Source organism: Oncorhynchus gorbuscha, linkage group LG12 (assembly GCF_021184085.1).
Source record: "Oncorhynchus gorbuscha isolate QuinsamMale2020 ecotype Even-year linkage group LG12, OgorEven_v1.0, whole genome shotgun sequence".
NCBI classification, from domain to species: Eukaryota; Metazoa; Chordata; class Actinopteri; order Salmoniformes; family Salmonidae; genus Oncorhynchus; species Oncorhynchus gorbuscha.
Genome location: NC_060184.1, coordinates 34,159,177 through 34,172,723, shown reverse-complemented (window position 1 = coordinate 34,172,723; position 13,547 = coordinate 34,159,177). Strand labels below are relative to the sequence as shown.

At 40.3% G+C, this 13,547-nt stretch overlaps 1 protein-coding gene across 3 annotated transcripts; it reads right to left on the bottom strand.

Annotated features, from left to right (window-relative positions):
- Positions 1–7,449: 7,449 nt before the first annotated feature.
- Positions 7,450–11,313, bottom strand: LOC123990913 (protein transport protein Sec16A-like). Of its 3 annotated transcripts, XM_046291927.1 has the most exons (9): positions 11,181–11,313; positions 11,024–11,062; positions 9,899–10,056; positions 9,668–9,725; positions 8,951–9,233; positions 8,529–8,758; positions 8,368–8,427; positions 8,175–8,265; positions 7,450–8,073 (listed from the first exon to the last, which is right to left on the bottom strand). In XM_046291927.1, exons 5-9 carry the CDS (start codon positions 9,216–9,218, stop codon positions 7,892–7,894), a joined length of 831 nt encoding a protein of 276 aa, XP_046147883.1. In that variant the 5' UTR covers positions 9,219–9,233; positions 9,668–9,725; positions 9,899–10,056; positions 11,024–11,062; positions 11,181–11,313; the 3' UTR covers positions 7,450–7,891. The 3 variants fall into 3 exon arrangements, with proteins under 3 accessions (XP_046147883.1, XP_046147882.1, XP_046147884.1); XM_046291926.1 differs by having other exon boundaries at positions 9,899–11,062; XM_046291928.1 differs by lacking the exon at positions 11,181–11,313 and having other exon boundaries at positions 11,024–11,087.
- Between the last annotated feature and the right edge of the window lie 2,234 nt (positions 11,314–13,547).

Genomic DNA, 13,547 nt, shown 5'->3' with positions numbered 1-13,547 from the left:
TCTCCAAGCAGTTACTATGGTATTGTCTTGTGTCTGGGAGATATGTCAGGAGACCTATTAGATCCCTCTCCCATTCTGTCAGTCGGTCAGTCATTGATCTGTCTATCTCTCTGCATGCTGGTTATGTGACTGGCTATGTACAGTGTTGTAACAATGTGCAAGTAATTGAAGAATTAAAGGGTAATTAAATAAATAGATAAATATAGGTTTTATTTACAATGTCGTTTGTGCTCCACTGGTTTCCCCTTTCTTATGGCAACGGGCCACAAATCTTGCTGATGTGATTCCACACTGCGTTATTTCACCTAACAGGTATGGGAGTTTATCAATGTTTGAATTGTTTTCAAATTCTTTGTGGGTCTGTGTGATCTGTGGGAAATACATGTCTCTAATGTGGTCATACATTTGTCAGGTGGTTAGGAAGTGTAGCTCAGTTTCCACCTCATTTTGTGGGCAGAGGGCACAAAGCCTATCTTCTGCCAGGTCTGCCTATGGCGGCCTCTCTCAATAGCAAGGCTATACTCAGTCTGTCCATTATTTTCATTGATTTCATTTAATTTTGTATTTTTTTAAGGGTGGATCAGCTTTAATTATTGCAGATATATTGTTGTATCCATTAATGTAATTGTCTGCATAATTTCCAATGCCCCATATATTTATTTTGTAAATATTCACTACCGTTCAAAAGTTTGGCGTCACTTAGAAATGTCCTTGTTTATGAAAGAAAAGCACATTTTTGTCCTTTAAAATAACATCAAATTGATCAGATATACAGTGTAGACATTGTTAATGTTGTAAATGACTATTGTAGCTGGAAAAAGCTGATTTTTTGGGAATATCTACATATGCGTACAGAGTCCCAATATTAGCAACCATCACTCCTATGTTCCAATGGCACATTGTGTTAGCTAATCCAAGTTTATCATTTTAAAGGGCTAATTGATCATTAGAAAAGCCTTTTGCAATTATTTTAGCACAGCTGAAAACTGTTGTTCTGATTAAAGAAGCAGTAAAACTGGCCTTCTTGAGACTAGTTGAGTATCTGGAGAATCAACATTTGTGGGTTCAATTACAGGCTCAAAATGGCCAGAAACAAAGCCCTTTCTTCTGAAACTTGTCAGTCTATTCTTGTTCTAAGAAATTAAGGATATTCCATGCAAGAAATTGCCAAGAAACTGAAGATCTTGTACAACATTGTGTACTACTCCCTTCACAGAACAGCGCAAACTGGCCCTAACCAGAATAGAAAGAGGAGTGGGAGGCCCCGGTTCACAACTGAGCAAGAGGACAAGTACATTAGAGTGTTTGAGAGTGTTTCTAGTTTGAGAAACAATTGCCTCACAAGTCCTCAACTGGCAGCTTCATTAAATAGTATCTGCAAAACACCAGTCTCAACGTCAACAGTGAAGAGGCACTCTGGGATGCTGGCCTTCGAGACAGAGTTCCAAAGAAAAAGACATATCTCAGACTGTCCAATAAAAAGAAAAGTTTAAGATTGGCAAAAGAACACTGGACAGGGGAACTCTGCCAAGAAGGCCAGCATCACATAATCACCTCTTCACTGTTGATGTTGAGACTGGTGTTTTGTGGGTACTATTTAATGAAGCTACCAGTTGAGGACTTGTGGGGTGTCTGTTTCTCAAACATGACACTCTAATGTACTTGTCCTCTTGCTCAGTTGTGTACCGGGGCCTCCCACTCCTCTTTCTATTATGGTTAGTGCCAGTTTGTGCTGTTCTAGACCCCAAACTTTGGAATGGTAGTGTATATATATATATATATATATATAGTGTATGTATATGTTTATATATACATAACATTCATACATATACACATATATATACACCTATAAACACATACACATGTACATACATGCACTTTTTTTTAGTATACCTTAGTTTTTAGTATTCCCCGCAAACCCTTCCCCAATTGGAGTACACTATTAAACAATAACACTTCTACTTCCAGCTTATACATACTGGCCTTCCTCTATTTCTGATGTCCATCCAGTTTGATTTCTATTTGCCATATATTTGTAACTGTGCTATTTCACAAATTTTCTGAACCTATATACATTTTACAGACCCCGTATGTTTTACATTTGTTATCTTGTTGTTATTAGTCCCACCCTTCAGCTCCATTCAACCCCTCCCATCTATCTCTGAACACCATACATTTTGGATTTCTATTTGCCATGTTTTTCAACTGTGCTGTGATGCTTCACAAAAGTACTGAACATTTTTATTCTCATAGTTTCTACAGATTGTAAATTAAATATGAACATTTTTGCTAAAATAATGACTATATTATTGATCGATTGACTATGACTTTTCAAATCACCCAGTATTGCTATCTGCAGCTTTAGTTCTAGGTAAATGTTGCAGGTCTTCAGAGTCTGTTCATTCTTAATTTGAGATCAGTCACAGTGGTCAGGTATTCTGCCACGGTGTACTCTCTGTTTAGGTCCAGATAGCATTCCAAATAGTTCTGTTTTTGATTTCTCATCATTTGGTTGGGTTTAAATGGATTTCTGTCCTGGGGCTCTGTGGGGTCAGTTTGTGTTTGTGAACAAAGCCCCAGAACCAGCTGGCTGAGAATACTCTTCTCTATGTTCCTCTCTAGGCGAGGGCTTTGTGGTGGAAGGCATGGGCATTGCTTCCTTTTAAGTGGTTGTAGAATTTATAGAATTTAACGTCTCTTTTCTGGATTTTGATCATTAGTGGGTATCGGCCTAATTCTGCTCTGCCTAATTCTGCTCTGCATGCATTATTTGGTGTTTTACTTGTGCACAGAGCATATTACTGCAGAATTCTGCATGCAGTCTCAATTGGATGTTAGTCCCATTTTATGAATCTTTGGTTGGTGAGCGGACCCCAGACCTCATAACCATATAGAGCAATGGGTTCGATAACTGATTGAACTATTTTTACTCAGATCCTAATTAGATGTTGAGTTTAATATTCCTTTTAATGGCATGGAAGGCCCTTCTTGCCTAGTCTCTAAGGTCATTCACAGCCTTGTGGAAGTGACCTGTTGTGTTGATGTTTAGGATCAGGGGTGTGTAATTCTTTGTTTTCTCAAGGGCAACAGTGTCAAGATAGAATTTGCATTTGTTGTCTGGACCTTTTTTGGAACACCATTACTTTTGTTTTACTTAGAGGACTTTGCTTATATTTTGTTTTGTTAGTTTGTCAAGGATGGTGTGCAGGGTATATACGTGGTCTGTTGATCAGTATTTTGGTAAGAAATGTTAGTTGATAGGTCAAATATATTGTTCAGGCTTCCTCCTGTTCCTAAGTTTATACCTTCACTATTGCAGGAAAACATCTTGTCTAGGAGGGATTGGATTTGTTGTTGGCCAATAGTTTTTTGGTCGGTTTCTACACTACCCTCCTTCCATCTACAGTATTTCTCAATAATATGCAGTTTGTTCAGCTTCGATGTCTCATGGTTGATTATTGCTCCGTTCAAGTAGATTATGATTTTGCTGTGATCTGATAAGGGTGTCAGTGGGCTGACTGTGAATGCTCCGAGAGACTCTGGGTTGAGGTCGGTGATAAAGTAGTCTACAGTACTACTGCCAAGAGATGAGCTATATGTACAGTATACTTACCGTAGGAGTCCCCTCAAAGCCTACCATTGACTATGTACTGCGACAGAGCTGCAAGAGTTGTGACCTGTTGTTGTTGGTTATGTTGTCGTAGTTGTGTCTATGGGGGCATATGGGGGAGGGAATGCTGTCACCTCCCGGTAGCTGTTTGACCTCCTGTGTGCTGAGGGTGTCCGGTTCCTGTCCAGTTCTAGCATTTAGGTCACCACAGACTAGTACATGTCCCTGGAGCTGGAAATAATGGATCTCACCCTCTAGGATGGAGAGCTGTCTTCAATGAAGTATGGGAATATACAGTGCCTTCGGAAAGTATTCAGACGGTTTGCCTATTTTTCACATTTTGTTCGGTTACAGCCTTATTCTAAAATTGATTAAATTGTTTTCCCCCCAAATCAATACCCCATAATGACAGAGCAAAAACAGGTTTTTAGAACTTGTTGCTAATTTATTTAAATAAACACTGAAACATGACATTTACATAAGTATTCAGACCCTAAAGTACAGTAGAATAGAATACAGTATATACATATGAGATGAGTAAAGCAGTATGTAAACATAATTAAATTGACTAGTGTTCCAGTATGAAAGTGGCCAGTGAATCCAAGTCTATGTATATAAGTGCAGGGTTGCGTAACTAGGCGGAAGCCGGCTAGTGATGGCTATTTAACAGTCACAGACCAAGTCTGATGACCTTGAGAAAGAAGCTGTTTTTCAGTTTCTCGGTCCCAGCTTTGATCCACCTGTACTGACCTTGCCTTCTGGATGATAGCGGGGTGAATAGGCCGTGGCTTGGGTGGTTAATGTCCTTGATGTTCTTTTTGGCCTTCCTGTGACATCGGGCGCTGTAGGTAACCTGGAAGGCAGTAGTTTTCCCCAGGTGATGCGTTGGGCAGACCACACCATCCTCTGGAGAGCCCTGCGGTCAATCACTCCCTTTCCTGTCCTGCGTGCTCTCAGGTTGTTTGTGCCTGTGTGTATTATTATGTGGCTGGGTGACCCTAGTTGGTTCTCAGACAAAAAGGTCTAAGGTCTCTCTCTCTCTGTCTCTCTGTCCTAACGACCACTCTACCACAGGCTGGTGTTATTTGGGAGCCAAACTTCTCGGAGTTTAAGTTATGATTTCGAGCAACATTGTGTGATAGATAAGATAAATCTCCAACCCTGAGACACAAAAGCAATCATCCTCACCACTGTATTCTCACACTCAAGAGCAGTTAATGTTATTCCTCCCGAGATAGATAATATTTTGTCAGTGAACACTACTAGGGCACTTTCCCTCTCATCTCTAGGGCTAAGTGTCTTATCAACAAAAATCCTGCTTTCTCCATTCTTTGAAAAAACACTGGCAAAGCAACCATTGATTTTAGCTTGTTTGCGGCAGTCTTTCAGAGACTCGTTCACCTGTTTCTTTTCTTTGGGCATCAATTTTGAATTGGATCTTACGAATGTGTGTTTCTTCACTTTGCTGTGGGTGTCAATAACAGGTGATTTTGTGAAAGCCATGATGGTATGACCTGGCAGTCAATATGACATCAATAATCCATCTCATGCTGTCGATGCCAGCAAACGGCTATAGGAGGGGGGGGGGTGAAACACAGGGATAAACTGAATAAGGTAAGACCCATTCTGGAGCAAGTAAGATTGGTTTCCTGGGATCTCAGTGGAACAACGCCGTTAGGTCTGCAATAACATCAGTTACTGACCAATTACAGTCCTACAAAACGTTGAACTTGGAAAACAAACATCTATTGCTTAGAGGAGCAGTGTGAAGCAGCAGGATTCAAACCGGATTTGCACAATTCAAGGCTGTTATCCCACTGAGCTAAAGCCTGGGCAATAACTCAGGGAGTCAACGCAAGTCTTCAGGTCTCAGTTTACTCACCACACCCATACAGTAAAGCAGGCCCGGACCCAGAATGAATCATTTGGACTGGCATTTGTATTCCATGGGGGGGGGTGGAATTCCCATTGAATTCCCAATGGGTTGGAATTCCCATTGTTATAGAGCATTTCAAACCCGTAATAAAATGCATAACATGCATAAGCCTACCCATGTCCACGTTCCACGTGTTGACGTGGCTTGCTGCCGATCAGCTTCGGCATTACCTGTACATTGATCTCTAACTTCAGCACAATAGACAATCCCGTATATTTGTATCATGCATGGCCTGGTACCTACATGACATAGGAAACACTAACATTTAAATTAAATTCAAATGCTTTTACTTACACTCATCGCAGCTGCTTAAATCACCTTTATAATAGGCTAATGCAAATCTCTGATTGCATTTGCAGAGGAAAGATGAATTTGTGACAGTAATTAAGTAGATTGGGAAGCATCCAAAATGGAATTGCCTCATTATAACAATACAATGACAATAATCACTCTGTTAAATTATAGGCTAACACATTTTCCTGTACAATTTTTGAACCAACTTGTTCGCTCCAGACCATTCGTGATATAGTCACATTATGGTTATTTTGAACAGATCACCACCGCTTGGGTAAAATGATAGTTTCACAAATTCTTATCAAATAAGCCTATACGATCAAATGCATTGCTTCCAAACTACAATAATAATGACACAAAAAGTTACAATAACAACAACACGAAAAACAACTGCTTTAAATACAAAGATCATCTTATTTTAACATACAGAGCATCCTGGAAAGTATTCAGACCCTTTGACTTTTTCCACATTTTGTTATGTCACAGTCTTATTCTAAAATGTATTAAATACATTTGTTTCCCCCATCAATCTATACACAATACCTCATAATGACAAAGCGAAAACAGTTTTTTAAAATTTATTGCAAATTTATTAAAAATTAAAAACTGAAATATTTTATTCGACCTTGAGATGTTTCTACAACTTGATTGGAGTCCACCTGCAGTAAATTAAATTGATTGGACATGATTTGGAAAGGCACACACCGGTCGATATAAGGTCCCACAGTTGACAGTTTGTCAGAGCAAAAACCAAGCCATGAGGGTGAAGGAATTGTCCGTAGAGCTCAGAGATAAGATTGTGTCGAGGCACAGATCTGGGGGAGGGTACCAAAACATTTCTGGCGCATTGAAGGTCCCCAAGAACAGTGGCCAGAGACCGGACTTTCTGACAAAGTTGCTTCAACAAAATACAAAGGGTCTGAATACTTATGTAAATGTGATATCAGTTAAAAAAATGTTTTAAATACATTTTCAAACATTTCGAAAAACCTGTTTTTGCTTTGTCATTACGGGGTATTGTGTGTAGATTGAGGAGGGGAATAAACATTGTAATCCATTTTAGAATAAAAAAAAATGTGGAAAAAGTCAATGGGTCTGAATACTTTCCAAATGCACTCTATACGAAGGAATCCGTTGAGAATGTCCATGTCATATCAATAAAGAGTCAATTATTTCATATCCTTGCTGTGTTGTGGCCAGACGTTTTAAGACTAATTGTTGCAGCAGATGAGGCATTATTTTTAGCAAACCAATTTCTAATATTCATTTCGACCACAAAGAAGGAAAACAGGTTAAGGTAGCCTACTCTTGAACATGACATTCCGAACAATCACAAGGCTGTTTACATAACACTCCGCCCACTATTAATTTGACTCATCAAAAAGAGAAATGAGCTTCATGCTGCATTTATGATAGGTCTAAATCCCTGTCAGTCATAATTTCTTGAGAGATATTTATTTAACAAGAAAAAATGTTTTGCGGTAATGAAAACTTTAAAAATGGACAAATATCATACATTAGTGTTATAGTAACAACAACAAAAAAAATATAAGTCTTGCAAAGTTTCATTCAACCATGTATTTTATTTGGACGGGCTAGGAGGTGCGGTAGGGCGAGCATGGCTCCCTAAGGCCCACCCACAACGCTAGGCCTGAAGTAATGTCATATATTGCAATATATTGGTGTACAATTTAAAATGCACTTTATTTACATTTGATATTATGTTTATTTTGAAAAACATATGTATAAATAATATACCCATCTGTAAAGTATGTAACATAGAGAAATGTGCACAAGCGATGGGCTTGTAAAGGATGCCAGAAAACATATCAAAGCTACGTGAACATACAGACTTTTAATAACTTTTCAAAGCCCGAAATCTTATTTGATTTTGTCTTTTAAAATGCTGAAATATCAAATGATCCCTCCTGGAAAATGACCTGTGGGACAAAAATAAATAGCTTAAAAATCACTGCAACTTCAGCCAAGTGTTGCTGTATATTAAAGCTAATTAAATAAATCGTTGCAGAAGGATTGTTCAGTGTCAATTCTCAAAAGGGTAGAGTGCCTGGGCCAAGTTTCTGCCTGTCAAAATCGAATGGCACAGTCATCGGTGCCATGAGTGTTGCATGCTGGGCAGGGAGCGATCCAGGACCCTGGTATGGAGGCGTTGTGGTGATCCCACCATGGTACAATAGCTTGGGATACCTGTCCCCTAGGCTTCCTTGATCTGCTGTTAGAAGGAAAGGTGTTAGCAGGAGATCATGGGAGAGGGCTATCAATGGCTGGCACAGTCTTGGAGTTAAACCTAGTGTAGTCTAAAGCGCTATTCACCTGCTTTCATGGAGTAAGGATTCACTCCTTTGGGGAGACTAGAATTCCCCAGATACATCCCCATCGGGGGAGGAGGTGGAACAGGCTTGTTCTGGAAAACATATCAACAAATGTGCAAATGTATTAGTAACGTTCTTACAGTTGAAATACGATGGTCATCCACTGCTTTAATGATGTGAATTAAAGTGAATACCTCAGTCTTGGGCATGGGACTTGCGTTAACCCATCTGTGCAGGTTTTGATCCCAGACAATCTAAGGAAGAAGATAATAAAGACAATGTGAATCAAGACACTGAGAAATAGATGAATCCACTAGAGTGTCTCTATACACAATATACACAACAGGTTCCTTACAGAATTAGGCTTGTCATCTGGTATCCTTGTCATCTGAGGAACTTCTTCCTTTTCACCGAAGAACCACCTGAGCCAGCCTCCACTGTTTCGTGTTTTCTGTACTGGGGGTGCTGGGCGCTGAGGTTTAGCCACCGGCCAACTGCCAGCCTGGCTCTGAGGGTTGGCCTCGAAGTGTTCTGGCTTGGTGATGGTCATTAAAGCAGGATCCGCCACATATCTACTCCGGATATCTGTGACAAATGGGAGAAATCAAGCCACTCTGCTTGCCACCGTACAGAACAATCACTAGCTGACGGTGTAACTTGCAATGATACTTTGTACACAACTCAAACACAAACAGGCTACAGGCAAATGGATGAATTGAGTTAAACCTGTTCAACGTAGACACTTAGACAACACACTCATAAGATAAAGGCTATGACCTTTTCTCCTGGCATAGAAATCTCCACAACGTGGAGCATTCACTCCAGCGTCCCAGGATCCCACCATGGGGATGATGGGAGGTGGAGGTGGTCCATGATATTCCATCTGTTCCATTCCATTGTTTTTGATTGGGATGACGCCTTGTTGGAATGATTGGTTCTTGTTGGGATCCTCCCTGTGGATGATTCCTATCGGGAGGATTCTGTCCCACTGTGCAGGGGTGACGTTCTTCAGTTGGATGCCCTCCGCTTCAGGTGCCATAGGCATGTTGTCATCAAGGAGCTATCCAGTACAGGTGGAGTATAGGAGTTACAAAGACATCATTACCATTACCATTCCAGTCATCATCATCAACATCATCATCAATCGATCTTCATCGATCTTCATAACATCATGACTACACATGACTCATTCTACTCTTGCGGAGACTAATCTACTACCTGAGAGAGGGCACTCTGCAACTCAGTAAACTGCCTCTGCATGGAATTCAGCTGCTCATGCATGTGGTTCATTGACTGCTGCAAGTTGTTCACCTGATTCTGGGCTCTCTGCATCTCATCCCTAGCGGTCATCAGGAAGTTAAACATGACTTTGAGATAAAGAGACCTCACCATGTCCATTGGACCATCTTTAGGATTCTTTCTCACCCAATTCTCATTTCATTAGGATTGCACCCATGTGCAGATGTTACATTGTGTTATGTAGAAAACCCTTACCCTGACATGGGCTCATGGACCAATGGGATCATTGGTATGTCTCCCTGCTCCTGGTTCACTAAAACAAAGAACGCGAGGAAGATTAGAGGACACCGCCTTGGTTCAGCAATGGCACATTCAGCACACCATGACTATTGGACTGTACAAATTAAGTCAAATCTTGCTCTATTGGGAGTTTTGGGAAAGTTACCAGCATTTTTCAACCTTTACATCAGTCCAGTCAGTGCTTACCTTCAGGAGAGTTATCCATGGTTAGCTTTCTCAGAAAAAGACAATCCTTGTGAAGTACACTCCGTCTGGGTCAACAATACAATGATCCACAGCCTTCAGGCAACTTTCTGTCTTGTGCTTGAATGACGGAACCAGAGAACTAGAACATGATTCTATTTCTATGGACAGAACAGCAGTGGTGTTTCTCAGTGTTCTGACATATTGAGTCATAATCACGACCGCATGACTAACAGTTCATCTAGGTTAACAACGCCATAGTAACCAAAGACTCTTCTATTGATTGTGACATAATCAATCCACAGTTGCATTTAATTCCATATCATGTGGAATTGAGATTGAAGATGAGGATGAGGATACTATGAGGATTATTCTGTCCAATGCCAGAATCAGGACCCAGGAAACCACAAGGCCTAATGGAACACTGACATTTGCACTGTGGAAAAGTAAAGCCATTCTAAAAACCCACTGAAACTCAATACATCTAAGTTTTTAAATATGTACAGAACCATCTTTGTTACACTAGAAGTCTATAGGAGAGTCATTGCTGAACGTCTGCTTCCAACTCTGTGTTATAGGCCAATGTCTTATAAAAACACGTTAACACTAAACAACTGAATAAGTTCCTCTATAAATAGACCTACAATAAGTTACAGTGAGTTGATAGTCCTTTGGTTGAATTACAGTATTTTAGGCCCCTCCCAGATTTTGGTTGGTGACCTGGATAATGTTGCTGCTGTGGGAATCATCCTGCTCCTTCTTGTAAGGAACGGGGCCAGCTGACCTCAATACATGTCATTATCATATCACAGTTTCCTGTTGGCAAGAAGCAGCCGTATCACTGTGTGTGTGTCAGTCCTACGTAACACAGCCTAAAGAAGTGCAACATGCTAGCTCCCTGGTAGCACGATAAAGTCAAGTACTGTTGCTGTTGTTGACATCCCTGTAGACACCAAAACATCCCCATCCCGACACACACTTATCACCAACAGACAGCGTTCATACAAACCCCTCTTCAGAGATTATCCAAAATAAACCCCACATAGCCACACGCCCCAATCCATCTCCTATCGTTGAGACCCCGCCCCCTTACCTTCTGTTTTCGTCCACAGACATGATAATACTCACCTTCTTCTTATTCTTGATGTTCTTGGGCTTGAACTCATTCTGGGAAGCACAAACACATACAGGTCAATCCCAGACATCTATGGCAGCAGAGCAACAACCACAATCAACCATCTGTTGCATAGGTAGGTGCATATTGGTAGTGGATGTGGTGAATTACCTATTTTACAAAGTAAAATGCTTTGAATAAACACCATGATCTCCACCTTCACACAAGCATACACCCACACAGCTAATTATAGTGCCTGTGTGATGAGGACGAGGTGTATCTCATAGAACCCCGCGGGGTTACTTTGTGCCTCTAATCCTTTGTTATGATTTGTGTCTTAAACAAGCAGTGTCTACTCAGTCCTCCTAGTGTCAGCACCCAGAGTATCCATGGCAACTGCCGGCTGGGCCCAGCTCATGGAGATGCAGTCTGTTGCCCAACAGGCAGAAAAGATACCTCGCGTACACTAAATAGTGTGAATGACAGTGCTCTCCTATGGGGCGTTCCTCCAAGTGCATGGAAGAGGGTTTTGATCAACTCTGGTTCCAGCAGGGGGAAGCTGATTGATGCAAGATTTGACTCCAGGATCTGAATGGGTTTTGGACATTTGATTGCTACAGTTCATGTGAGAGCAAAAAATGCTAAAGCAAAGGCCAATGTAAACACCACAAACCAGTGAACAAAACAATTCAGCTATTTTGTAGCCATCAGCACCATCTATTGGTGATATTTGATAATAGATTAAAAAAACAAATTGACCGTTCTAATCTATTTCTAACCTATATTCAACACCGTACTGCTATACGCACACGATAAACTCTTTATTCTCAGTTAAAAGCAACAACAATTAAAAAAAATACAATCTTGATATTCTTAAGTATAGAAATTAGAGTTAAAAGAATGTGAATAATTCCTCAAAAATGTGTTATGTAAAAACGTTTTTTTAAATACATGTGCAACATGAAATAGACTTCCTTTTGCATAATGTTTATTTCAATTTGAAACTGTAAGCATAACGCCTGACATGTAACATTTTACAAGTGGGGCAGTAGATATGGTCAACCAGCTTTCTTGACATTTTGACAGAGCCTGATACAGCTTCACCTGCAAATTGAGGTTAATTGCGTTTACAATGTCATGTCATTTTATGGAATAGGAAAAACGAATATATTAGATAAATGAATGGATAGTAAAAAGTGGAATAGATATTACGTGTAAATAAGTGTAATAAAGCCTGTTTTATATAGTAGCCTGTGCATGAAAACCAAAATGCTTCACTTTCATATCAATAAGTATTCTACAGTTGAAGACGGAAGTTTACATACACTTAGGTGGAAGCCATTAAAACTCGTTTTTCAACCACTCCACAAATTTCTTGTTAACAAACTAGTTTTGGCAAGTCGGTTAGGACATCTACTTTGTGCATGACACGGGTCATTTTTCCAACAATTGTTTACAGACAGATTATTTCACTGTATCACAATTCCAGTGGGTTAGAAGTTTACATACACTTAGTTGACTGTGCCTTTAAACAGCTTGGAAAATTCCAGAAAATTATGTGATGGGATTTAGAAGCTTCTGATAGGCTAACTGACATCATTTTAGTAAATTGGATGTTTTTCAAGGTCTACCTTCAAACTCAGTGCCTCTTTGCTTGACATCATCGTAAAATCAAAAGAAATCATCCCAAAAAATTGTAGACCTCCACAAGTCTGGTTCATCCAAACGCCTGGTACCACGTTCATCTGTACAAACAATTGCATGCAAGTATAAACACCATGGGACCACGCAGACGTCATACAGCTCAGGAAGGAGACGCATTCTGTCTCCTAGAGATGAATTTACTTTGGTGCGAAAAGTGCAAATCAATTTCAGAACAGCAGCAAAGGACCTTGTGAAGATGCTGGAGGAAACAGGTACAAAATGATCTAAATCCACAGTAAAAAGAGTCCTATATCGACATAACCTGAAACCACCATAAAAAAAGCCACGGGGACAAAGATCGTACTTTCTGGAGAAATGTTCTCTGGTCTGACGAAAGAAAAATTGAGCTGTTTGGCCATAATTGCCATCGTTATGTTTGGAGGAAACGGGGAGGCTTGCAAGCCGAAGAATACCATCCCAACCGTGAAGCAGGGGGGGCAGCATCATGTTGTGAGGGTGTTTTGCAGCAGGGTGGACTAGTGCACTTCACAAAATATATAGCATCATGAGGATTGAAAATGTGGCTATATTGACGCAACATCTCAAGACATTGTCAGGAAGTTAAAGCTTGGTCACAAATGGGTCTTCCAAATTAACAATGACCCCAAGCATACTTCAAAAGTTGTTGCAAAATGGCTTAAGGACAACAAAGTCAAGATATTGGAGTGGCCATCACAAAGCCCTGACCTCAATCCCATAGAAAATTTGTGGGCAGAACTGAAAAAACTTGTGCGAGCAAGGAGGCCTACAAACCTGACTCAGTTACACCAGCTCTGTCAGGAGGAATGGGCCAAAATTCACCCAACTTATTGTGGGAAGCTTGTGGAAGGCTAC